General features: G+C 46.2%; 2 protein-coding genes across 4 annotated transcripts in view; both read left to right on the plus strand.

Annotated features, from left to right (window-relative positions):
- The first annotated feature begins 2,682 nt into the window (after positions 1–2,682).
- tyw3 (tRNA-yW synthesizing protein 3 homolog (S. cerevisiae)) lies at positions 2,683–11,568 on the plus strand. Of its 2 annotated transcripts, none has more exons than XM_085438744.1 (6): positions 2,683–3,997; positions 4,523–4,603; positions 4,688–4,786; positions 6,376–6,447; positions 7,968–8,101; positions 8,200–11,568. In XM_085438744.1, the coding sequence occupies exons 1-6, from the start codon at positions 3,830–3,832 to the stop codon at positions 8,444–8,446; spliced, it is 801 nt and encodes a 266-aa protein (XP_085294870.1). In that variant the 5' UTR covers positions 2,683–3,829; the 3' UTR covers positions 8,447–11,568. The 2 variants fall into 2 exon arrangements, with proteins under 2 accessions (XP_085294870.1, XP_085294871.1); XM_085438745.1 differs by having other exon boundaries at positions 2,700–3,997; positions 8,203–11,568.
- Positions 11,569–17,992: 6,424 nt separating this feature from the next.
- LOC146688530 (phospholipid phosphatase-related protein type 5-like) overlaps positions 17,993–27,364 on the plus strand; it is a 28,781-nt gene continuing 19,409 nt past the window's right edge. Inside the window, exons 1-5 of one of the 2 annotated variants that reach the window (XM_085438743.1) lie at positions 17,993–18,194; positions 20,131–20,319; positions 21,435–21,567; positions 21,839–22,089; positions 22,186–22,362. In XM_085438743.1, the coding sequence (XP_085294869.1) occupies positions 20,155–20,319; positions 21,435–21,567; positions 21,839–22,089; positions 22,186–22,362 (726 nt within the window). In that variant the 5' untranslated portion in view covers positions 17,993–18,194; positions 20,131–20,154. Of the gene's footprint in view, positions 18,195–19,113; positions 20,320–21,434; positions 21,568–21,838; positions 22,090–22,185; positions 22,363–27,364 lie in introns of those variants that run through there. The other variant, XM_085438742.1, reaches the window with a different exon arrangement.

Consider the following 27,364-nt stretch of genomic DNA (forward strand, 5'->3'; position numbering starts at 1 on the left):
GGGTGCTGATGTGCTCAGGTAGTTGGGAGTTGGAAGGAATACTCCGAGGGCCTCCTTAATCCCACTGACACACATTCTGTAGAAGAAGCTGAGTTTGGGGACAAAGGGGACGACGAGCCCTCTCCTGAGGCCAGGTCACTGAGGTAGTTAGACAACTTCTTTGTGGCCCCTGGGGTGCACAGAGTTCTTGAATGCTCTGGATGTTGTAGGGCTGTTTTGGTTGACACACCTCTATACCATATCACATGGACATCTGGATGGTATCTCTGAAATGACAGACTGGGGTGGTGGATCCCATCTTTGATAAGGTGGTGGGTGTTCTCAAACTTCAGGGGGATGACACTACTCAGCCCCACTGGAAAGGTCTATACCAGGGTACTGGAAATGTGAGTCTGTCCATCAGTTCAACCTCGGATAGAGGAGGAACAATGCAATTTTTAACCTGGTCGCGGAACACTAGACCAGTTATTTATCCTTTCAAAAATATTTGAGGGTCCATGGGAGTTTTCCAAACCAGTCTACATGTGTTTTGTGGACCGAGAGAAGGCATTTCCTGGGTACACTGTGACGATAAAGGGATTGACATGGTCAGCAACAATGAGCAGTTCGCCTGTAACATTTAAACAATCCTCAGTGGGGGCCAAGGAGAGCAAAGTGTGCCAAGCAAATAAAGTCACTGTCATATTATCATCTGTCTTTGTTGGTTTTAATTTATTTGAAAACAAAAAACAACAACAACAAGAAAATATTCCCCACGCCATTATACCCCCGGCAGCCTGAACTGTTGATACAAGGCTGGATGGATCCTGCATGGATACTTTCAAGTTGTTTATGGCAAATTCTGACCCTACCATCTTAATGTCGCAACAGGAAACAAGACTTATCATACCTGGCAATCAATGTTCCCTCTAATGTTTCACGTGTCTGAGCGAACACACAAACTCCCTGAGCGTCCCTTGGACCACTGTGAGCGACAGCAGACGTGAGCACTGTGGTCACGCTGGCATCGAATCCATCCAAGTTACATGTTTTATTAAAGTAATCAAATTACAGCATTTATGTTAGACTACTTTTAATTAACTGTCCATGACCTGTGCAGCATGTTAACACTATTAGAAGTAAAAAATAATTTGAACTTCAATTTTGAAAACACAACTTTCTTTAAATAAAGCTCTGACTTGTATTCTGAGTCTGTGGTCTGGGAGAGAGTCTGTAACTCTGTCTGCAAAATACAGGATATAATGACCAATGTTGGGCAATTAATTATATAGTTACTTCTTCAAAAAAGTAACTGAGTTATGCAAACAACAAAGTTTTTTGCAGCTGTTTACCTAAAAATGCAGCCAAAGCGTTTTTAAACAAACATTTCAAACTATTTACAGAACAATCAGCTGTTCTGCATCAAATCTGATGCCACACAAATTATTTGTGCCGCTCCAAAAATAATTTGTGTCCACTATGAGATGAAGGAGAACAACAGCCTGATACCTGCAGGCCTGACAGCAGCAGATGTATCACTATCGTCTTTACCGTTTCTTCCCGCAGTAAACATAAACAACGACAGTATTCAGGAAGAAAACCAAACAGTGCAGATATTTTATCATAACTCTGGTTTTACGTGGCCGATCAACACAATTTAAAAACTGGTATAAAGTCCACACTTTGTCCGTCAGTTGTTCCGTCTGTCCTGCTCACGTCTCCAATGGTTGTACACGTTGTCATTAATAGGGATGGGTATCGAAACCCGGTTCTTGTTGAGAACCGGTTCCCACTGTTTCAGTTCCTTGGAGTTGTTTGCCATTTTTGCAAACGATTCCCTTATCGATTCCAGTCGCCCCGAATGACGTCACCACGTTGCGGTGCGTCATTTACCTGGCAGGAAACACGGCGCCTAAACGGCTCAAACGCTCAAAAGTTTGGTTATACTTTACAGAACGAATGACAACAGGGCAACTTGCAATACTTGCAAAGTAGATATTTCATTTAAGGGAGGAAACACTGCGAATATGCAAAAAACACGCGATGACCTTAAATGAATGTCGTGTTTTTAATTCCGCTCCGGACTCGTGAATCTCAACCCAGCAGCAGCGGTAACGTTTGCACGTCCTCTCCCGTTAATGCGGCAGGTAAATAATCAATAACAGTGCATATTATGTTAGCGCGATCTGCCTTATTACAAACCTGCCATTACTGTGCATTTAGTGACCATGATGAGACAGAGTCTGGCTCAGATGCTGGCAGTTCTTGCTGCAGTCTACCGGTAGCGTCTCCTTTCAGGCCAGGATAGACGAATGTCACCGAGCAGTGACTCAGTTTGTGGTCAAAGGCTTGCAGCCGTTTGCCACAGCAGATGATTTTCAGTAAGTGAATGTGTTTAATTGTAGGCAGGGACATTACTGGATATTCTTGTGTAATTGCTACAGAATAATTTATGTTATACTTTGTTGTTGCTACAGAAGAATATTTATTTTATTATTTTACATTTACATTTTTTTCCTGGGGACCCTGTGACACCCCATTGAAGAGCCACAGGCTGGATCTCTTAAGATCTCACTGTTGGGTTTGTAAGGCCATGTTACTCCTAAATTTCTATCTTGTTCAAAGAGAAGATATAAAACAAAGTTCTAAGCTAATCGACCTTAGTGTCCTCCTTTTTTAAAAGAATCGATAAAGAATCAAATCGTTAAACAGAATCAAAAATGGAATCGGAATCGTGGAAATCTTATCAGTACCCATCCCTAGTCATTAACGTGGCTTCACTCCACATCAGCCGCTTTGCCAGCTAAAACACCGGCACATAAGGATGCTGTCATAGCTGCGTATATACGAATGTAAATCGCATTATTGGCTGGACTATGGGATAAGGTGGCATCGTTCTAATCCCATACGGGAGCAGCCAGTCACTGACTGACACTGCAGAACAGAATTGTTAAAGTTTTAATTTTAATTTCAATTCAGGTTAGATTTTTTTCTTGTGCGCAACGCAGATTTTCTGTGCAGAGACCGTGCCAGCAGTGCGCAATTGCGCACGCGCGCAGCTTAGAGGGAACATTGCTGGCAATGTTTTTTCCAGTCCTCTATTGTCCAGTTTCAGTGAGTCTTTGTGACCTGTAGCCTCAGTATACTGGTCTTAGTTGACAGGAGTGGCAATTTCTGTGGCAACTTTAGTCCATCTGTTTCATTTCAGCGTTGAACCTGCTGCACTGAGAGATGCTTTTCTGCATACCTTGGTTTTAACAAGTGCCCTTTTTAAGTTACTATTGCCCTCCTACAGGCTTGGGGCAGTCTAGCCTTTCTCCTCTGCCCTTTGGCATTTTCACCCAGAGAACTGCAGTTCGATGGATATTTCCTCTTTTTCATCCTATTCTCTGTAAACTGTAGAAATGACTGTGAAAATCCCAGTAAATCAGCAGTTTCTGACATACTCAAACCAGCCCGTTGGTCACCAAGAACCATACCTTAGTAGCGTATGCTTCAACTTCAGCAGTAACACTAATGACCCCAAGGACACTGTTATTATAAAAGAGACACACAAAGAACTTCATATTGTTGCATGGAGGCCTTTTTGGCTACCGAGACGAGAGACTTGCTTCTAAAAGGGCCATCACCCAAAAAACGGTCTTCCCAGCTACACTTCCACTTAACTACAGCAGATGGCAGTGTCGCTGCTGACTGCCCTTCATCGGTTCCAGTCCCACTGAAGAAGAAGAACCAGCCCTCCGTGAAGCTAACAGCTAACATCCGTGAAGTAAAAAGGGATGAAAGCTTATGAAGGCCGGCTCATGCGACAGGCAAACCAGGTTAAAGTAGCGGCTCGGCGTGCGGAGCTATGGAGAAAAGCTTCGCTCAGTGGAAAAAGCAGTGCCTGAACAAAGCGGACCTGAGTAAGAAGGGCGCCGTGGACGAGGCCATCGAGCACGTCGTGTCTCTGCTCAACAGCCGGGAGGAGTACTTCACCACCAGCTCCTGCTCTGGGAGAGTCATCCTCATCGACGGGGTGAGTCTCACACACTTTTATTATAGAGGGATGTTTATGACAAGTAGCTGGGAGAAAACGATTGCCTTCACATTTTATTTCTGTAATACCTCTGAACTGAAATCAGCTGAAACATGAAGCTGCAGAGGAGAGCATTGTGCTGTCAGCGATCGGAGAAGAGGAGCAGTTCTTGGAATCATTTGAAGGCTCCGGTTGATCTGACCTGGTTGCCGTAGTTTGCAGACTGTGTGACTTGAGACTGATTGTCAGCACATCGTCAGCTGTAGAGGTGAAAGTGTCTGACCTGATCGCTGTTGCAGTGCTGCAGACTGGTTCAAGATGCAACACTCTGGGACGCGTTCGTCATTATCGTTGTTGGACGTATTCAACATCCCTTTTGTTTTGCTGTCTTGGTTTCATGTTCTCTGGTGTTTTCTTAAGTTGCAGTTTGTTTGACAGCAAACCACATCCTGACTGCTGTCGGAGCAAACAAACAAAAACCATGGAAATCTGTACTGAAACATGACAGTTGTCCCCCCTCTCTAGGCTCCAGAGAGCAGTGCTGTCCAGAAACAGAACTGTGCCTGGCTGTTTGTCTCACATCACAAGTGTACCTCAGAGGACCTGGTGAGACTCGTGGTGTCCTGATGATTAATACCCGTCGTGGCTGAATGTGCTGTTGTATCACATGCCTGTGTGTGTGTTTTCTAGCTGTCTGCTCTGGCCGGGTGCTCCGGTGATGCTGTGTTGAAGTTTGAGCCCTTTGTACTCCATGTTCAGTGCCGACGGCTGGAAGACGCACAGCTGATGGTGAGTCTTTCTTAGGAGAAACAAATAATTTGTCACATTTTCTGGTTAGTTATCTCTCAAAGGCAGCTCTACTAATCTTTTAGGCTTGAACGTGACCCTTGCTTATGCTTAGTGACTTGTTTCTGCCGTTCATATATGTCAGTGACTCTGCAAACATTTAAGAAGCACAACACCGACAGGAGTCAAGATCTTTACTGACATGAAGAACACACGTTTCATCCCCTAAATCTTTCCTCACTGTGGTGAGTCCTCCAGTGTTTCTGTGTATATGCTGATGCCTGCACGTGTGTAAATGGGGCTTTTGCCAGCGTAACTACACGCTGTGCAGTCTTGGACCACATGCTGTAGCTCCTTCAGCTCTGCAGCGGTGGGGCTTTGACCAGGCTTCAGGTGCTGAAGGTCCATCTCAGGTTGTTGGACATGGTGAGACCAAGGACGTTTTAGTTGTTCATAGTAAGAAATATGAGAATACAGGAGAGTGAAACAATAAGACCAAACTGTGTGTGGGTAACACTGTGACTCAAGTTTCATATACGAACCATCCAGTTGCCTTTGGTCATGTAGTTGACAACATCCAGCTTCAGGTGCTCTCGCACTGCTCTGTTTACGTGAGGAGCTGTGAAAGGTACAGGGTGAAGCCTAACATGCTAGCACACAAGTGAAGGTTTTTTAAACCCACGATGCTGCAGTACATCTCTGTAGTTCGTGAGCAGGTCAGTGCTGCTATGGCCATAGCTCCTACTGAAGGAGAAACACTAACTGTGGGTCAGAAACTCACTCAGCCTCGCTTCAAAGGAGCTAAAATACATTTCGCTCAGTAAAACCAATTTATGTGGTGATGAGCTGATTAAGATGAAACCTTACTGAGATGACCTCAGACATTTGTAATGTTTTATAGTTTTCTTTCTTTGGCTACGACGTGACGATTGTTCCCACTTATGGCCATTCGACACACATGTAGCGCAGATCACTGCCCACTGTAGAGGCCACTGTAGATGCTCTCACACTGTGTTCAGTTAGCTTTGCAGGGAAAACTGTGACTCCTATAAATTCTGCTTTGTTTTTCCTTTTTACACCTTTACAAAGAAAGACCCTTTTTGACACACTTTAATTTGAATGCTTAAAGCTTTTATGCAGTGCTGCTGTCACTGCTGAACGTGGCACATGCTGCTGACAAATCCTCTGTCAGCTGTTATGTAAAGCAGCTAGCTCATGCCTTAGTGCAGGGGTGTCGAACTCCAGGCTTCGGTGTCCTGCAGGTTTAGATCCCACCCTGGGTCAACACACCTGAATCACATGATTGGTTCATTAACAGGCTTCTGGAGAACTTCAAGACATGTTGAGGAGCTAATTTATCCATTTAAATCTGCTGTGTTGGATCAAGGACACATCTAAAACCTGCAGGACACCGGCCCTCCAGGCCTGGAGTCCGACACCTGTGCCTTAGTGTCACTATTCTCTAACATTGTCAACACACTACAAAGTATTAGGATCACCTCTAACACCAAAGAGAGGATTGTTTAGGATCGAGTCTCAATAATTTATCCAGGTAAACTGTGTGTGTGTCTAACATGTCGTCTCACCTGCAGCATTCAGTGGCCATCGACTCCGGCTTCAGGAACTCAGGCCTCACTGTCGGCAAGAAGGGAAAAATCATCACGGTATGCTTAAAAATGAATCTGAATCCTTTTGGCCGGGCTCGTTACACTGATGCATTTATCAGTGTGTGTGTGTGTGGGGGGGGGGGTCGTATTTTCAACGATTGCCATGTTTATATTTGTATGTATGTTAGGGCTGCTCGATTATGGCAAAAATGATAATCACGATTATTTTCACTGAAATTGAGATCTCGATTATTTGTTTTTTACCTCTCTTTTCAACCAACAGCAGTCACTCTCCAAATAACTTCTGCTTAGCTTTCCGAGCTTCCCTCGGGTCCTCTTAATTGCTGTGACGCGTGTTCGAAATGCATAGAGGTGCGCTCGATTTTCCACACGGAGCAGCGCGAGAGTAAAGCATGAGGGAGGGGCTAATAATCGGCTCAGTCATTTTTAATGATCGTTGAAAGCCCAGATCGTAATCGTGATTAAAGTTCGATTAATTGAGCAGCCCTGATGTATGTAACCTGCTGTGCATGTCTGTTGTAAGAGGGCTTGCACAGGAGGATGAGTGGGAGTGAGGTCGCTGTGATGTTTGGGGGAGGTTGAAGGCCATCAAAGTGAATTCCAGTGTCAGTGATTATCGGACTAACAGTTTACAGACAGTGTTCTTATTGATCAAAGCTAGATGCTGAGTAACAAGTAGAAATGTAACTATAAGAGTTTGACAGTAGTGATGAAAGCACAGAAACAGTGAACATTAAAGTCAGCTGACTCCTGCACGATGACACGCCGTCGTGATGCAGCTGTTGAGCCGAATGGATCAGAAGTAGACTTCATGCAAGTGGCAGCCTGCCCTGTGCTCGCTGCTAACACGGCGTGGTCTATAGAGCAGCAGCCCCACTGCCATTAGGTGTTGGATGAAATCATGTATAAGAGCAGTACTGAGACGTTATGATTGATGCCACCAGGCTACATCTCCGTGAGAGGTTCCCAGGACATGTTGTCTCATTAGAACAATGCTGTGATGACAGCAGGGCTCCAGCCGCTGCAACGCTCCGTTGGATAAGTGACGGAGAACTGACGGTTCTTTTGGGGGGCTTTTCTACACTAACTGACACTCAGAGGTTACCACAAATTTTCACTCAGTCCCACACATGTTCATGCAGTTGCTTTGTTCAGGTTTCATTTTAGTTCAATTCAGTTTCTTCTATATAAGGCCAACTCACAGCAGCATTCAGCTGAACGCATTTTCCATCCCCAGCTGCTCTTTGCAGAAGTACCTTGTCTGGCACGCGTGCACACACACACACACACACACACACACACACACACACACACACACACACACACACACGGTTCAGTATCTGTGGCCTTGGATACTTGAATACATGAAGGCTGGAGTAGCTAACGATTGAACCTCTGGTAGTCGACACTCTGCATCCACAGCTGCCCACATGTATATGCCCTCTTTGTATAATACAGTTACAATGATTCAGTATAATTAGACCTTCGTTGTCGGCATTTCTTCCATAAACTGTAGCATAGTAATAAAAATGTCTTTACTGCATTTGTCCCTGTAGGCAGTCCGTAGCACCCATGGCCTGGAGGTTCCTCTGAGCCATGATGGAACGCTCCTACTTCCACAGGAATACATCACCTATCTAACACAGGTAGCCAATCAGAAGATGGAGGAGAACCATAGAAGGATATCCAGGTCAGTGTGTTGGTTGGCTGTAAAGTCAGAGGCATACTGGAGTCTCACTGGATTTCCTGTCAAACATGTGATTTTTCTCTCTCTCTCTCTGCTGCCAGCAGGTTCTACCAGAACCTCCACTCAGCCCTGCTAACAGAGAAACTCCAAAGAGTCCAGATCCAAGATCCTCATGATGCTCCGGAGACAGAAAAGGGGACAGACGAAGAGGAGGAAAAGGAGGAGAGGAAAAAAACTAGTGTATATAAACGGAGGCGAAAGAGGGAGCAGCATGAGACAGACGGTTGCCATGGTGATGGGGACTGTAGTGTGCCAGGGCTAGAAGACTGTCTGGATCTGTTCACGTGAACTAATGGCTCAGTTTCACAGACTGGTTTCACTGGATTCTAGAGTTTCCAGTTTTCAGTTTTAGAGATTGCTAGTGTTGCAGTGATGATGGGCTTTCATCACTGTGATCACCATGGTAACAACGACATTAAAGCAAATACCAAAACAGAAAAGACTGAAGGGATCAGTTATTTGAGTTCTTATTTGTGTATAGAACGAAAAAATAATTCAAAGCATAATATGTGAACTTAGAGTTTATTTACATGCTGTGACCACTAGAGTGCAGCAGTGCTCAGAAAAATGATTGACTTGAGTTACATTAGAATGGAGGGCGAACACCGTGACCTGAAATACAGAACCTGACAGTATGAAGCAATCCTGGCACATAAAACTAAGACATTGTATTTACTGAAACATATTTTGATGCTAGCAACACACATTCAGAAACATCTTTCCTTTGATTATCTCTGAGTCTTAGGCTGTATCCCAATTCAGGGTCTGCCGCCTTAAAGGCTGCATTTTAAGGCCGATTACGTCACAGCGACGCGACGAAGGCTGTCCCAATTGAAAGGCCGTTCAATAGTTGACCTTAGAAAATGTGATCATTTTATGGATAATTAAAGTCAGTCATATATCCACAAACACAACAAGCTGAAAGTCAGTGATGCTGCTCGGTTTGCAGTCCTGAACATCGCGGCACAAGCAGGATTCACTGCACTGTTAATGTTAGCTGTGTTATATTGCTGCCTCTGTTCGGTGGTGTCGAGCCAAACGGACTTTAACGTGTGTTTGAACGAGCTGACGGTTCACTCGTTAAGCTGAAAGAAAGATGCTTTAATCACAGCAGTCACACATGTGTCCACTGCACCATCTGGGAACTCTTCTTGTTTACACTCGTAATAACACAAACACTAAATCCTGCTTCTCTGTGCTGTTGTGTAGCAGTGTGTACACCTGAGACTGTCACCTGTCTGTCTGTCCTGCACTCTCTCTCTGTTTCTTTCTCTCTGATTGTGGAATAAAAGTATGAACATGTGTTTATAAGTTACACTTGTGTTTGAATCCTGCAGCTTATCACACATTTGATTTCCATGTGTGACACCTGCAAGTGTCCAGAGCAGGGGTGGGCAACTCCAGGTATATATACAGATATATATACATATATACATGTATATGTTCTGTATATGTTCTAATCGCTCTAATAGGATATTATGGTCGACAGTATCGAACGCTGCACTGAGGTCTAGCAGGACAAGCACAGAGATGAGTCCACTGTCAGAGGCCATAAGAAGATAATTTGTAACCTTCACTAAAGCTGTTTCTGTGCTGTGATGAGCTCTGAAACCTGACTGAAACTCTTCAAATAAACCTCTGCAGATGATCTGTTAGCTGTTTGACAACTACTCTTTCAAGGATTAAAGAATAATTCTCACAGCTTTTCACAGAAGAATATAAAGTCATGAGTAAGGCCACGGGAGGTGATCGGTCTCTGTTTCTGTGCCGGATTTGGTTTTGTCTCCAGCTTTGAGTGCAGTGGGCGTGTCTCTAACACTCATGGCGATTGTTGCCGACTTGAAGATTGTGGAATGCATTTATAAGCACATAATTAACCCTGAAGGAAGGCTTGCGTGTTCCTGCAGAGAAATAACTCGTCCTTTTACTCCCAGTGCAGAGCGCTTATTGAGCCTTTTGTACCAGAGTTGGCATTCAGTGAATTAGGAGCAATTTTAGATCTACTCCTGATGTATTTTTTTTTAAAAAAAAACATGTTTTTAGTGTTTTTTGGGGCTTCTAAAACGTGTTAGCAGCTCAGCGTCACAATTTTATGTTTCATGTTGAAAAATTGAAGCTTTGCTGCAAGTCCTAATCCAAAATGTCATCACGATTGCTTCTGTGCCTGAAGCGCTGTGGCCGTTTCTTATTGCGTCTTGTTGAGGCATGAGTGCGGTCGCAGGTCTTGAACCACAGTTGTGAGTGTGCTACTCTTTCAAGGATGTTTGATATGAAAGGAAGGTTGGAGATTGGCCTATAATTAGCTAAGACTGCTGGGTCTAGAGATGCTTTTTGAGTAAAGGTTTAACTACAGCCACCTTGAAGGCCTGTGGTACATAGCCGATTATTAGAGATAGGTTGATCATATTTAAGATCGAAGAATTAATTAATGGCAGGACTTCTTTGAGCAGTTTTGTAGGAATGGGGTCTAAAAGACACGTTGAAGGTTTGGAAGAAGTAATTATTGAAGTTAACTCAGAAAGATCAATTAGAGAAAAAGAGTCTAACTTAACATCAATGGTACTAAGAGTAGCTGTAGATAATATTACATCTGTAGGATGATTACTGGTCATTTTTTCTCTAATGATAAAAATTTTATTTGTGAAGAAGTTCATGAAGTCATTACTAGTTAACGTTAAAGGGATGGTTGGCTCAACAGAGCTCTGACTGTTTGTCAGCCTGGCTACAGTGCTGAAGAGAAACCTGGGGTTGTTCTTATTTTCTTCAATCAGTGATGAATAGTAAGATGTTCTGGCTTTGCGGAGGGCTTTCTTATAAAGCAGCAAACTATTTCTCCAGGCTAAATGATGATCCTCTAAATTTGTGACACGCCATTTCCTCTCCAGATTACGAGTCATCTGCTTTAGTCAGGTACTTCTGATTTAAGGCCTTAGTTGTCATGGTCCTGGGTCGATGACCCAGCGTTTTGAGTGCATTGTTATTATTTTCTAGTTTATTCTGATTTTGTATTAATTCTTTGGGTTTAGTTCTCATGTCTTATTATCCCTACCTGTGTCTTCTCTCTGTGCTCTGTTCGTGTCTCCGAGTTTTGTGTTGTAAAACAGTCTGTGAGGTTCCTGTTTTACTTTGTAGGTCTGTGCCTCGTTATGCCCATTAGTTCCAGCTGTGTCCACCCCTGCGTGTCATTTCCTCATTACCTGGTTTGTATTTATAGTGTGTGTTTGCCTCTGTTTGTCGTTGTGCCGTCTGTGTATTTTGGTATTCCTTGCATCTCTCTGTGCTCCTTTCCCTGCGTGTCCTCACGTTTTCAGGTTTGTTTATTAGTTTTCCCAGTCTAGGCTTTAGTTGCTCCTTGTTCCTTATATCCTGTTTTGTACTTTCATTACAAATAAACACTTACTCACACCCCAGCCAGTACCTGCACTTTGGATCCTTTTCTCACTACACCACACGACTGCTGCCCCAGCCGTGACAGTACGGAGCAACCACAAAATGGATCCAGCGGACTTACCTGGAGAGAGCAATCTCGCACGCGTCTTACGCCTGGTGGACTGGATAACCCACACATCTAATGCCAGGGCAAAACTTGTGGGAATGAACGTGACAGAAACAATCCTTGAAGGAAATCCCTATCTCCGCCAGGCTAGAGGATTTACGGACTTAATCGCCGATCTGCATGAAGCCCGGGAGGCGGTGCAGGGTCGGGAATCAGCTGACTTTGTCTGGCAGCAGCGAGCAATGGCCTTCCCAGAGCCGCCGCGTCAGTTTCACCTGCTGGAGATTTTGCCTGGCCCGCTGGATGTGGTTTTGCCCGGCCCGTTGGAGCCGGCAGCCGCCAGTGTGTCAGCCCACAGCCGGATTTTGGGACTTCACTGCGGCTGGCTGTGGTGAATGAGAAGGACACTAGTATTGTTTCTGAGACTATTTTTTGGGGGGGGCTGTGTGTTGTATGATGAAGGATAGCAGTCGTAGTTTACCTACCTCCATCATAACTGACCTCACCCAAGTGGGCATTTTTTAAAACTTCCATGAAAGTTACAGGCTGTGTTTCTTCCGCTCCTTCTGAGCCTGGATTTGGTAACTCTGAGACAATTAACCCCACTCAGAGGATGTTAGGGACAGTTTTTCACCTGCTCCACTTCTGCTACAATCGGCAGTACAGTCAGCCACTCTGAGTGAGTCAGTCACTCACTCAGCCTGTAGTTTTGCCGTTAGACCAATTATCAGTTCTGTCATTAGCTCACTTATCAGCTCAGCCATCAGCTCTGCCATCTGTGCAGCCTTTAGTGCAGCCTGTAGCACTGTCTGCAGTTCAGTTACCTGCCTCCTCATCCACTCATTCCTCTATTTTGTCACCTGTAGAGCCTTTGCTTTTACCTGCCTCTGTAAAGGAAGCTATGGCAATACATCCTCGCCTGGTCCAGCCTCATCCTCATCCACGCCTGGTCCAGCCTCATCCTCATCCACGCCTGGTCCAGCCTCATCCTCATCCACGCCTGGTCCAGCCTCATCCACGCCTGGTCCAGCCTCATCCTCGCCTGGTCCAGCCTCATCCTCGCCTGGTCCAGCCTCATCCTCGCCTGGTCCAGCCTCATCCTCGCCTGGTCCAGCCTCATCCTCAGCCTCATCCTCGCCTGGTCCAGCCTCATCCTCAGCCTCATCCTCGCCTGGTCCAGCCTCATCCTCAGCCTCATCCTCGCCTGGTCCAGCCTCATCCTCAGCCTCATCCTCGCCTGGTCCAGCCTCATCCTCATCCATGCCTGGTCCAGCCTCATCCTCATCCTCGCCTGGTCCAGCCTCATCCTCATCCTCGCCTGGTCCAGCCTCATCCTCATCCTCGCCTGGTCCAGCCTCATCCTCATCCACGCCTGGTCCAGCCTCATCCACGCCTGGTCCAGCCTCATCCACGCCTGGTCCAGCCTCATCCACGCCTGGTCCAGCCTCATCCACGCCTGGTGGTCGTCGGGCATCAGCCTCCCTCTCCAGAACTATTTCATGGTGAGTTGGATAAGTGTGCAGGATTTCTCACACAACTCACTTATTTTTTTCGTCAGCAAATTCACTTGTACCCTGGTGATGGAGATAAGATTTCATTCTTTGTGCAACTGTTACGTGATCGCGCACTACAGTGGGCCCAGGCAGTGCTGCGATCCCACCCCGAAATCTCCTACCCCGATTTTTTTGTCTAAGTTTAAGAGCGTTTTTGACAAAGGATCCGAGGCTGCCGCCGCCGCTCAACGCCTGTTAAATCTCAAACAAGGTAGACGTAGGATGTCGGATTATTCTGTCGATTTCTGGGTTTTGGCTGAGCAAACGGGGTGGGGGCAGGAAGCGCTGAAGAGTGCCTTGCTAAATAACATCTGTGATGAATTGAAAGGCGAACTGATAATGCATGACCTGCCTGCCTCTCTTGACTCTCTAATGGCTCTGTGCATTAAATTAGATGATCACCTTCGGGCTCGCAGAGACCTCCGGGGGCGGGCCTTTCAGGAGCCACGGGTGCTCATGGACCCACCAGCGGGGGAGTGGAGGGCTAAACCCAGTGCTGCCCACAGTGGCGAGCTAAGCAAGGAAGGCGAGCAGCCCATGCAGCTGGGTCGCTCACGGCTAACACCCGCGGAACGTCAGCGACGCATGGTGTCTGGTGAGTGCCTGTATTGCGGCCGTAAAGGCCACTTCATTGCCACCTGTCCATCTCGACCAAAAGGGGGCGCCCGCCCGTAGTTAAGGGAGTACTGGTGGGCGACCTGTCTAGTAAAAGCTCCCTTCCGCGCTTAATGTTACTGGCCAAGTTAACAGTCTGCACAAAGACCCATTCTGTGATGGCGTTAATTGACTCCGGCGCGGAACAGAACTTTATCGATTCAGCCCTCGCGGAAGAATTAGGAGTTGGTTCTGACCCTCTACCTCATCGTTTACATGTCACTGCCTTATCTGGATAGCAGCTGCCTGATATAACCCATGTCTCAGAGCCCGTGTCACTCACACTCTCCGGCAACCACACCGAGGTGCTAAGCCTATTCGTGTTTAAAGCTCCTCAAACACCGCTTGTCTTAGGTCATCCCTGGTTGCGACAGCATAACCCTCATATTGACTGGAAATCCGAATGCGTGGTGGGCTGGGGAGTGGATTGTCACATGAATTGCCTCCGGGCTGCTACTCCGCCCTCCGCGTCTCCTCCAAATAACCTGTCTGAGCCTCCGGATCTCACCTCTGTTCCACCTGTGTATCACAACTTGGCTGAGGTTTTTCGTAAAGATCGTGCACAGTCGTTACCACCTCATCGGCCGTATGACTGCGCCATTGATCTTCTCCCAGGCGCCACACTTCCCACCTGTTGCCTTTATAGTCTCTCCCAACCTGAGAGAGCATCTATGGAGAAATACATCACGGACTCACTGGCAGCAGGCATAATCCGGCCGTCCTCTTCCCCTGTGGCAGCTGGCTTCTTCTTTGTAGAAAAGAAGGACAAGTCCCTCCGCTTTCAACACCCATCTGGGGCATTTTGAGTACCTGGTGATGCCCTTTGGGCTGACTAACGCCCCAGCAGTTTTCCAGGCCCTCGTAAATGACGTCCTCCGGGACTTTATCAATCGGTGCGCGTTTGTCTACTTATCTTCTCTAAAACAGTGGCGGAGCACGAGACACACGTCAGACAGATTCTGCAGCGTTTGCTAGAAAACAGACTGTTTGTGAAAAGCGAAAAATGTGACTTTCATGTGGACTCCGTGGCCTTTCTCGGATACATAATAGAGCGGGGTGATCTAAAACCAGACCCAGCGAAAGTCCAAACAGTGCTTACCTGGCCCGAACCCCCAAACCGTCGACAGCTCCAGCGCTTTTTAGGCTTTGCCAACTTCTACCGCCGCTTCATTCGAGATATCAGTAAACTCGCTCTGCCTTTAACCAGAATCACTTCTCCTAAAGTGTCTTTTCAGTGGGACCAGTCTGCGCAGGAGGCCTTCCTACATCTCAAAGAACGGTTCGCTAGAGCGCCTATCCTCTGCCAACCCGACCTCAAACAACAGTTCGTCGTTGAGGTGGACGCGTCAGATTCCGGGGTCGGAGCGGTGTTGTCCCAACGGACGGAGGGTAAGCTCCACCCGTGCGCCTTTTTCTCTCACCGTCTCTCCCCAGCAGAGCGTAATTATGATGTTGGAGACCGGGAACTTCTGGCTATCAAGTTAGCACTGGAGGAATGGAGACATTGGCTAGAGGGAGCCACTCAACCATTCATCGTGTGGACAGACCACAGAAACCTGGAGTATCTCCGAGCCGCAAAGCGACTCAATCCCCGGCAAGCGAGGTGGGCTCTCTTTTTCACGAGTTTCAACTTTTCAATTACTCACAGACCCGGGAGCCGCAATGTGAAGCCAGACGCCCTCTCCCGACTGTATGACTCCTCTGAAGCGGAACCCGAGCCAGGTCCGATTCTTCCAGCCTCCTGCTCCATCGGCACGGTGACCTGGGAAATCGAATCTCAGATTAAGGAAGCTCAGAAAACAGAACCAGATCCCGGGACCGGGCCCCCAGGTCAGTTGTTTGTGCCCTCCTCTGTTCGTTCTCAGGTACTGCAATGGGCACACGCCGCCCGGTTCACCTGTCACCCGGGGGTACACCGAACCATACAATTCCTCCAGCATTACTTCTGGTGGCCCACTTTGGCTCGGGATGCACGGGAATACGTTGCCGCCTGCACGACCTGCGCCCATAACAAGTTGTCTAACCAACCCCCCTCTGGATTGCTACGACCACTACCCACTCCGGGACGGCCTTGGTCCCACATAACCTTGGATTTTCTAACCATTGTGGACAGGTTTTCTAAAGCTGTCCATTTCGTTGCCTTGTTCAAGCTGCCTACGGCCCTGGAGACCGCTCACCTCCTCACCACGCATGTGTTCCGCCTCCATGGAATTCCAGAGGACATTGTGTCAGACCGTGGCCCCCAGTTCACGTCGCGGGTCTGGAGGGAGTTTTGCTCCGCCCTCGGCGCTAAGGTTAGTCTGTCCTCTGGATTCCATCCCCAGACTAACGGGCAAGCTGAGCGGGCGAGCCACGAACTGGAGGCTGCTCTGCGGTGTGTGCTGTCCACAAATCAAACGACCTGGAGTGAACATCTGCCATGGATTGAGTACGCCCACAATTGCCTGACTTCCTCAGCCACTGGAGTTTCACCTTTTGAGGCGTCATTAGGATTCCAGCCTCCGCTCTTTCCAGCCATTGAGGGTGACCTCTCTATGCCGTCCGTCCAACACCACCTGCGTAGATGTCGCCGGGTGTGGAGAACCACCCGAGCTGCCCTCCTCCGGACGAAGACACGTAACAAACAGCTCGCGGACCGCCATCGGACACATGCGGTCCGACAAAAGGTATGGCTGTCCACCCGCTATGTGCCCCTCCGGGCGGAGTCCAAGAAACTGTCTCCAGCTTTTATTGGGCCATTCGAAATCGGTGCGCTTGTGAACCCTGTGTCTGTTCAGTTGAACCTTCCACGCAACATGCGTGTCCACGACGTTTTCCATGTCTCCCAGATTAAGCCCGTGCTCTCCAGTCCTTTGTGCCCTCCTTCCGGGCCCCCGCCTCCCGCCCGGTTCGTTGATGGGCTGCCGGCGTATGGCGTCTCCCGCATTATGGACTCCCGGCGCTGGGGGCGGGGGGTCCAGTATTTGGTCGATTGGGAGGGCTACGGGCCGGAGGAGCGCTCCTGGGTGCCTCGCTCGGCTGTCTTGTGTCGGCGCCTGCTCCGTGACTTCCACTGCCGGCACCCTCGTAAGCCCGGTGGGTCGCCGGGAGGCTCCCGTTGAGGGGGGGTGCTGTCAGGGTCCCTGTGCCTACCCGGTCGGCTCAGTATGGCTACATATGTTTTTGTATTCTTTTTTTTGTTCCTGCTCTCTCCCTTCCCCCCTTTCCCTCCTCCCTCTGCCTGGGCGGAGCTCACCTGTGGGCTCCTGCTCTTGGCCCACGCACCTGTGGCTCATCACGAGTGATCCAGCTCCTTTATAAGATGGCAGCTCTGTGTTTCTCGTCGCTGGACCGTTGCCGACCCTCGTCAGTGTAACCCCAGCTCAATTACTTCTAGAGTGCTTTCACAGCGATTTGCCTTACTATCCCTTCGTGTCTCTGTGTACAGATTCCCTGGACCAACCCCTGTGTTACCCGAGTGAGTGGTGTGTGAAGAGGAGTGGACGGAGTGTGTGTGTGACTATCGGCGTCTTTCCCGTTCGTGGTGTGGACCCCCGGAGCCCGGCTTTCCCCTCACTTTTGTAAATAATCACCTGGTGTATCATAATAAAGACTCTTGTGCTTTCAAGACCTAGAGCCTGCGCGTGAATCCGTTCAGTCGCAGTGTGACAATTTTTAAACATGTTTCTAAACAGGCTCCACCACTCTGCAGTCTGCCCCCCCAACCCACTACTAGCAACCATCATGATCCCCCGGCCAGCTCCTTTCGCCAACCTACACAGCTATGCGGCCTCCCCAGCAAATAGTCTGCGTTCAGTACCTTTTCTAACGACTGTATGCTTTGAAACAATAAGCTGCATCACAATTACATTGTAATCTTAACTTCAAAACACTAATTTATGCTGCTGAATATCATCTTATTTTGCTTTTTTAGATTCCAGAGAGTCTCAGGCCAGTTCTAAAATTTTGTACTATGACATTTTATGAACAGGCTAAATTGTAAATAGTTCTAACAGATTGAACTACTTGAACATGAATGCAAAATGTGAAGCCATCACTTATGAATATCGTTGTTTTTCTCATCACAATGCTTGTCCAGTTTATCACAAGCCAGTATTCTTTGTGTTATTGTTTTTTTTTTAACAGATGCAGCCTTCTAAAAACGTATAACCATGGGGAGAGAGCTGATCAGAGAAGTCGGGGACCTCCGTGAGGAGTTCAGAGCCTCCGTTAATCTTGCAGCACTGAACCTGTTGATGCCGGTGTATTGCCTCTGGATTAGCCTTTTAACAACATAGATGAGATGAACAATGCAGAGGCAACTCTGCAATGACTAGAGGCAAATGAAGCACTGGTAAGTTCTTAAAGGTTAGGGGACTTTTGTAACCCAGAACTTTAAAAATTGTCCAAGTTGGTTAAACTGCTTAAAAATGGCCTTCTGCTGTATGTTCTGCTTGAATATACAACAGCAGGCTATCGTTGGAAGATCCAACAAATCGGAATAGAAATATATTTCACTGCAAATGGTTTGGCTTATTTATTTTATCTCTAGAAAATTAGGCTTTGAGCTATTCAACTAATGGCTCTTTGGGAATCGGTGAAGCAGCAGTTTGCTGATTTCTGCCTTGTGACTTTCATATTAATCAACCTAGTAGTTTAGATGCTTTCTCCCTGCTGAAGACAATTGACAAGAGGTTATTCATATTTAAGATCTAATTTGGTCTTTTTTTCTTCTTCGTTTTGTTTGTTTTTGTCCTAGTTGGCCTAACTCGACAGGTAAACGCTGTTTCTGAGTTTGCCTTTCCCCGAGCAGTGCAGAAATGTCTCTGCTACGCTCCAAATCGGATAGCTGGTGCAGGATGCCCGATACCGGAGTAAACATTTAAAAAAACAAAACAAAAAAACTGACTTGGACCTAATACATGTAACAAAGAACCTTTTTCATATCATAAATTACTTTGTTATTGATATAGAGATTTCTGTCATTTTTAATTGCATAATGCGAGATGCTTCATATTATAGGGATATTATTATGGACGTGACAAATTGTAAGATAATGTCCAGCATATAAAGGGTATCCTGTTTGTGGATCATACACAGGGATTCAAGGAGCTTTATTTGTCATTCGCATCACATGTTAACATGAGGTGGAACAAAATTATGTACACACGGTCCCGGAGTGAAAAGAAACAAAAATAATGAAGAAGAGGAAGGGTTTTGTTTTGTTTGTTTTTTTTAGTAATAAATAAATAGTTGGGTTTTTTGTTTTGGTTTTTTAACAAACAGAAATGACAAGTAATAAGAAAATACAATAAATAATACAATAAGTAAAGTGCAACAACCTGAGTACCAGGGAACCTCCCCATTTATCTGGGCTTAGGACTAGCACTGGGACTCCACTGGCCTGTGGCTCCCCCATGGCTGGGTTATCAGATGGGTTTCCCATTATTTTCAGTAGCTTTTTGAAACAGTTTTTTGATCTAAGTAGACATGTCAGGCATACATTTTAACAACTATGTAGCTCTTTGTAGTGAGGTAGAATGATTAAACAAAGCTTAGATTTATTTGATCTTTCTCCAAATAGGAGTAAAGACTTTCTGGAGGTGTTACAGAAATGACCAAAACCCCAAAATGAATTGAAATGTTAAAATTTTTAAAAACTGTCTTCTTTTGTTTGGTTCTCTGTCTGTCACAACAAAAAAAATCACATTTAGAAACTTTAAAATGTCAGATGACACGTGATTACATTCATCTTTTATTTACAGTCTATTGACCTAACCTGTGACGTGTATTGAAAAGCTCTCAATGCTATCTCCCATTCACTCGACCTGCTCTTTAGTGAGTTTGTGTTCAACAGACTGTAAGTGACTCTTTAGAGATTGTTCACTGAAACAGAATGAGCTCGCCGGTCCACTCAGATGATTCAGTAAAGTCACAGGAGTGGAAGGACGAGGTTTCCCACTCACAGAGTCACTGTGGCTTTCCTCTAACAGCCTGGTCATCAGTAGAATCATCATCACTGTCTGCATTTAGATTTTTGTGCCTAACCTCTGTATTGCTCGACATTTATTGTTCCAAAACTGGGTGATAAACCGTGAGGGCTGGATTTCCAATTATAGTGACAAAAAACAGAAATCTTGAAACTGGATTTGGAAAAAAATGGTGACTGAAATTTGAATGGCTACTTTGTCTTCATTACATCAGCAGCAAAGACCTCAAAAAGCTGGATTTTCCTGTTCAACTGGACTAATGTGGTAACCGATGCTGACTCCATCATGCTGTACTTCCAGGTGGTGATACTCGCTGCTACAGTCATGCTGGTTTACTACTGTGAGTTCACTGACACTTTCAGTCCAGCAGAGCAGGGCTTCATTTGCAGAGATCCCACTTTGACCAAACCTGATCCTGGACCTGAGCAGAACAGCCGCATGCCACCTATAATACTGTACTCTGTGGTGAGCGGACTACCTGTTGTACTGGTAAGTCAATAGAGCTACAGAAAGCCATGCATGTTAAAGGACTGTTAGTATCTGTCAGTTAGTCGATATCTGCAGTGGATGGAACCATGCATTATTGTGCATTTCACAGCAGGTAAAATAAGTATTGAACATAAGTATTGCAGCAGGTCTCTGCAGGTGATTTCAGCAGTGCTGGAACAAAGTTCCACAACACCTTCTCAAAGTCATCAATATCTCTGAGCCCCCCACCGTCACGGCAGGGTGAGGCAGGCATGCTGTTCGAGTGGATATGTGCAAACTTTCTCCATGTGTTGGTGTTGTTCCACCTGTATCCTTTATCTGGAAGCTCTGTCCTCCTTCCACACCATACTGATATTCATGGGGAAACTGAGTCTGATGTTCAGCTGGGAAATTGTCTTTCCCATACCTGCACAGGCTCAGTCTCTAATATTCACCCTCTGTAAACACTTTGCTGATGAGCTTATGGTCAGTTTTGTAAATTGTGGTTATTTTAAGTGTCAGAGAGGATGATTATCCAGTGTATGTTTCCTGATTGTGTGATTGACGGGTTGTTAGTCGACGTTAACGGAGTTGCAGTCAGAACCACGCCCATCGCATATAATTTTAAAATACTAAAAAGGTGAAGATGAAACGTGCAATAAGGCTTCATAATGGGATTTCACAAACTGGAGGGTAACATCATGGTGGCTGTGTTTGTCTTTTCTGCTGTTTGTGGTTGCTGTACGTGGCTGTTTGGTAGGCCCCGCCCACCTCTGCATTAGCTCTGCTGATGTTTTCTCTTCAATGGGTCAAAATTAGTGTGTGGCTAAAATAGCAGAGGATGAACCTTCAATATTTTTTTTCTCAACAAAATGTCAAATGCTAATGCTGATACATGATATGGGTTTTACTGCATGTCAATAACATATCACATAAAAACATGTGAACAAATAAAAATTTGATTTAATAGTAACTTTTAAAATCAAAGCTACATCATTGCAGCAAATTACTGGAATATGACAATGCCATCATTACTGCAAACTTTTCAGTACTGTATACTACAGCTAACATTTTCTCCAATTTATTCTTATTTAATTTATTTTGTTTTTCATTCTGTTTTTTTCCTTCTTTTTCAGATTTCAGGGGTGGAAGTAGTCATCTTCCTCTTTTACTACAACTCAAACAACTTTTATGAGCAGGAGAAGGTTGTTGTCGTGGGAGACTGCTGCTATGTTAACCCCATGGTGCGCAGGACTGTCCGTTTCCTTGGTAATGTAAGACCAGCCCAAAATATTCCCACCATTGATTAACCCAGTTGTCGTGTCTGACATTTTTAAAATGTCCTTATAATAATGTTCTGGGCTACTGTAGAGCTAAACACAATTATGGTGTCTCTTCTAACGTTTTAGGATCAGCTATGTTTAAAATGGCCATTTTCACAGAATTTAAATGAACCGTCTATAATGTAGCCTATGTGAGTTATGCAATAGTTATGTTGGTTTAAGTTGTATACAAATATCACCTGTGTGTCTTTCTGTAGGTGTCTTTGTCTTTGGTTTGTTTACAACAGACATTTTTGTTAGTACTGGTCAGATGGTCACAGGAAGTCTGGCTCCCTACTTCCTGTCTGTGTGCCAGCCCAATTACACTGCTCTCGGCTGCCAGGATACAGCGTTCTTTGTGAGCCAGTCAGATGGCTGTACTGGTGACCCTGATGACATCATCAGAGCCAGGAAGACATTTCCCTGCAAAGAGGCTGCACTCAGTGTCTACTTAGCTGTTTACTTGGCAGTGAGTAGATCTGTCTTTAAATAATCCAACAGTCTTCACCAATGTCAATAAAGTAATATTTGGTTAAAGTGTCAGAGAAATAATCTTCCTTTTCAGATGTACATCATGTCCTGCGTTGGATCTGCAGTGGGGCGTCTGGCTGGGCCCTTTGTCAGCCTCTCATTGGTCAGTCTGGCTTTGCTAACAGGCATCAACAGAGTGGCTGAATATCGTAACCACTGGAGTGATGTTATAGCAGGACAAGGCATTGGTGCTGCTGTTGCTGTCTTTCTGGTCAGTTCCTGTTATTATTAGACTTATTCATATCAGTGTAGACTTCATTAGTGGGTCATTATGAAAAACAGATATGCCAATAAACACAGCATTTTATGCTAGCTCAAACCTGAAGTTAAATGACTGCTTATTTGTAAACCCATATATATATATATATATGTGTGTGTATATGTATACGTATATGTGTATATATATGTGTGTGTGTGTGTGTGTATATATATGTGTGTGTGTGTGTGTGTGTGTGTATATTAGGGGTGCAACGATACACAAAATTCACGGTTCGGTTCGGTTCGATACTTTGGTGTCACGGTTCGATATTTTTTCGATACAAAAAAAATGTTCATGCCTTTTTAATTTGTCATTTATTAAAATTATAAATATATATTTTAACTCAAAAGTACAGTTTTTAAATTTAACCCTAACCCTTGTGCGTGTTTTTTATTTTGACAGCGAATGCGCACCTGCGGACCACTTATGTGCAGCCCTGGTTATTTAGCTCGTCATATTGCAGCCACAGAAATTCTTTTGTCCATGAAACCATAAAGCTGCACTTTCTTTTTGCCTTATAGTCTGATTTGTCATAACTTCTCCGTTTTGTGGTAAGCTTTTCTTTGGCTGTCACTTCTTCACCCTGACCGGTCTTATTTGGCTCAGCAGAACTGAAATGCTTTTACACACTGCCCGACGGGCAGGGCAGAGATAGATTTTGGTAGCCCGACTGAAAAAAATCGCTAGCTCCAGGACGTCGGGCTAGCGATATTGCGAGCCCTGTATCTGATTGAGGAATCACTCATCTTTGGAAAAGAGAGTTTATTACAGAGAAATGTCTCTTTCCAAAATAAAAGCTATACTATCCGCTTCTTCTGGGCTATATTCTCAGCAGCATAAGGAGAATCATGTGCTAACAGCTGTCTAAATGACTCGGCTAAAGTTAGTAGCATGCTTGTTGTTTTGGTCTTTGCACTAGGATGATGTCTGCGTAAATGTGCAGTCATATTCGTTGTGTTCCCACTAGTGCTTTCAGGTTAATCTCGTTGAAATGACCTTAACGCCACAACACGGCAAATCTCCGTTAACGAGCTACCGCCGATCGCCCTGTGTGTGGGGCTAGACGGCCAACACGTTAACGAGCTAACTGCGCTAACACACTAGCTCCCACCCATGTAATTGAGCATTGCATGGCACATCCAACATACTGTTTTACTTTAGTCCATGACTCGCTTACCTTCAGGGTCATACGTCACATGAAAACCAAAATAATTCCAAACGCCAGATCTGGAGAGCTTAACTTCTGTCTTGCTAGCTTGCCCTGCGCTCTTCCTTCTGACGATGCTGTCTGTGTTGAGCGCTCAGTGGATCTGCGCTCGACAGTGCAGCCTAGGCGGAGTAGTCGAACGCAGATTCACTGAGCGCTCAACACAGACAGCATCGTCAGAAGGAAAGTTGATAAAATAAATTACAAATGTTGTATTGTTCGATACATATGCGTACCGAACCGAAAGCACTGTATCGAACGGTTCAATATCGATACGAATATCGTTGCACCCCTAAAAAAAATATATATATATATATATATATATATATATATATATATATATATATATATATATATATATATATATATATATATATATATATATATATATATATATATATATATATATATATATATATATATATATATATATATATATATATATATATATACATATACATACACACACACACAGAGATAGATAGATAGATATCCATCCATCCGGCTCGGACGTCGCCCGGATCAACAAGGTCCGCGTCAGGTGTTGAGGAACCAGGGCACCCTGACGAAAAGTGGGCTACTGGAACAAGAAGGCATCGGTGGGCAAGAGACGAAAACAGGGCGTTGTTGGAATGCTACTATGCAAGTAACCCCGGCGGAAGGGGCTACATGAATAGGATGACGGACCTATGGATTCTTCGATACCCAACATCCACAATGACGGCGAAACAACTAGTAGCTCAGTGTTCCAACATTCGAAAGAAGGGACTGCTCTCACAGCTAGAGATTGACGAGGTACAACACAAATGCTACGGCAAGGAGGAGTCAGGACGCCAGGTCAGGGGGGAGATATCATCACCCCCACCTGAGATTGGGTACATAGCCCCAAGTGCGATAGGAGAAGGATCGTTGAGTGCGAGAGGAACTGACCTGAAAAATAGGATCATGGCCAAGCTTGAAACCTGGATCCCCCGTAGCCGGTTACCAAGATTACGTGAAGTTCCCTCAGAAGGTCTGCTAGATGATGTTAATGCAGCACTACGGGCAATACCTACAACCACGATTACCGACACTAACAAGCTGATCTACAATACGGCAACAGTGATCAGTGAGATGCTTGGCTACAAGTTGAACAGCGACAAGGGGCAGTACCCTCCATGGAGAAGGAGGCTAGAGGGCAAGATCAAAGTAGCACGGAGGGAGGTTAGCCAACTAACGGAGTTGCAGAAAGGTGCGACAAATAAGGTGCCTAAGAAATACAGCAAGCTGTCCATACCTGAGGCCTTGGAAACTGCCAAGCAAAGACTCACAGCCTTGGCCAGCCGCTTGAGGAAGTACACCAGAGAGATAGAAGGCAGGAGAATAAACCAGCTGTTCTCCACAGAACCAGCAAAGGTGTACTCTCAGTGGCAAGGGAACAATAAGAGAACAGCACCACCAAGGCTGGAGACGGAGCAATACTGGAAGAGCATATGGGAGAAGGATGCAACCCATAACGGCAATGCTCAGTGGCTAGAGGATCTGAGGGCTGACCACAGCGACCTCCCTGAACAGGGTCCAGTAACCATCACAGTGGCAGATATCCAAGAAAGGGTCTCCAGTATGAAGAGTTGGACAGCACCAGGGCCCGACATGGTTCACGCCTACTGGCTGAAGAAGCTGACTGCACTCCACGAGCGTCTGGCAGCACAAATGAACCAGCTGCTAGTTAACGAAAGACACCCGGAATGGCTAACTGAAGGCCGGACGGTCCTGATCCCCAAGGACCCCAAGAAGGGACCGGTCCCCTCCAACTACCGACCAATAACCTGCCTCAGTACTACATGGAAGCTCCTGTCAGGCATCATATCGGCTAAGATGAACAGGCACATGGGTCAATACATGAGCGGGACACAGAAAGGAATTGGCAAGAATACCAGAGGTGCAAAACACCAGCTACTGGTAGACAGAACAATCAGCCGAGACTGCAAGACCAGACTGACCAACCTGTGCACTGCCTGGATTGATTACAAGAAGGCCTATGACTCAATGCCCCACAGCTGGATACTGGAATGCCTAGAATTGTACAAGATCAATGGGACCCTAAGAGCCTTCATCAGGAACTCAATGGGGATGTGGCGTACAACACTAGAGGCCAACTCCAAGCCCATAGCACAAGTTACCATCAAGTGCGGGATCTACCAAGGAGATGCTCTGTCCCCACTGCTGTTCTGCATAGGCCTGAACCCCCTCAGTGAGATCATTAACAAGACTGGCTACGGATACCGACTACGGAACGGAGCAGTTGTCAGCCACCTCCTGTACATGGATGACATCAAGCTGTATGCCAAGAGTGAACGAGACATCGATTCACTGATCCACACTACCAGGCTATACAGCAATGACATTGGAATGTCGTTCGGACTGGAGAAGTGTAGTCGGATGGTAACAAAGAGAGGGAAGGTAGTCAGAACTGAGGGGATTGAACTACCAGAAGGCAACATTGCAGACATAGAGGACAGTTACAAGTACCTGGGGATCCCGCAGGCAAATGGGAACCATGAAGAGGCCGCTAGAAAGGCTGCAACCACCAAGTACCTGCAGAGGGTCAGGCAAGTCCTGAGGAGTCAGCTGAATGGTAAGAACAAGATCCGGGCCATCAACACGTACGCCCTGCCCGTGATCAGGTACCCTGCTGGGGTAATAAGCTGGCCAAAGGAGGAGATAGAAGCCACTGACATAAAGACAAGAAAGCTCCTTACCATGCATGGAGGGTTTCACCCCAAGTCCAGCACCCTGAGGCTGTACGCTAAGCGGAAGGAAGGGGGCCGGGGACTGGTGAGTGTCAGCACCACAGTCCAGGATGAGACAAGGAACATCCAAGAATACATTGGGAAGATGGCCCCAACTGACCGAGTGCTCAGTGAATACCTCAGGCAGCAGAAACCCAAGAAAGAGGAGGGAGACGAGGAACCATCATGGAAGGACAGGCCCCTGCACGGTATGTACCACCGGCAGATAGAGGAGGTGGCTGATATCCAGAAATCCTACCAGTGGCTGGACAAAGCTGGACTGAAAGACAGCACAGAGGCACTAATCATGGCAGCACAAGAACAAGCTCTGAGTACAAGATCCATAGAGGCTGGGGTCTATCACACCAGGCAAGACCCCAGGTGCAGGCTGTGTAAAGATGCCCCAGAGACTATCCAGCACATAACAGCAGGGTGCAAGATGCTAGCAGGCAAGGCATACATGGAACGCCATAACCAAGTGGCCGGCATAGTGTACAGGAACATCTGTGCCGAGTATAACCTAGAAGTCCCGAGGTCAAAATGGGAGATGCCCCCAAGGGTGGTGGAGAATGACCGAGCTAAGATCCTGTGGGACTTCCAGATACAGACGGACAAAATGGTGGTGGCTAACCAACCGGACATAGTGGTGGTAGACAAACAGAAGAAGATGGCCGTAGTGATCGATGTAGCGGTTCCGAATGACAGCAATATCAGGAAGAAGGAACACGAGAAGCTGGAGAAATACCAAGGGCTCAGAGAAGAGCTCGAGAGGATGTGGAGGGTGAAGGTAACGGTGGTCCCCGTGGTAATCGGAGCACTAGGTGCGGTGACTCCCAAGCTAGGCGAGTGGCTCCAGCAGATCCCGGGAATAACATCGGAGATCTCTGTCCAGAAGAGCGCAGTCCTGGGAACAGCTAAGATACTGCGCAGGACCCTCAAGCTCCCAGGCCTCTGGTAGAGGACCCGAGCTTGAAGG

The sequence above is a fragment of the Copadichromis virginalis genome, linkage group LG18 (assembly GCF_057382275.1).
Source record: "Copadichromis virginalis isolate Kocher_CV1m ecotype Utaka linkage group LG18, C_Virginalis_male_GT1.1, whole genome shotgun sequence".
Classification (NCBI taxonomy): domain Eukaryota; kingdom Metazoa; phylum Chordata; class Actinopteri; order Cichliformes; family Cichlidae; genus Copadichromis; species Copadichromis virginalis.

What these genes read in the sequence shown, in the direction of transcription:
- tyw3 (XM_085438744.1), top strand. Translation starts at nt 3,830, where the DNA reads ATGGAGAAAAGCTTCGCTCAGTGGAAAAAGCAGTGCCTGAACAAAGCG. An exon ending in TGGAAGACGCACAGCTGATG is followed by an intron (nt 4,787 to 6,375) that starts GTGAGTCTTTCT and finishes TCTCACCTGCAG; the next exon opens with CATTCAGTGGCCATCGACTC. An exon ending in AACCATAGAAGGATATCCAG is followed by an intron (nt 8,102 to 8,199) that starts GTCAGTGTGTTG and finishes CTCTGCTGCCAG; the next exon opens with CAGGTTCTACCAGAACCTCC.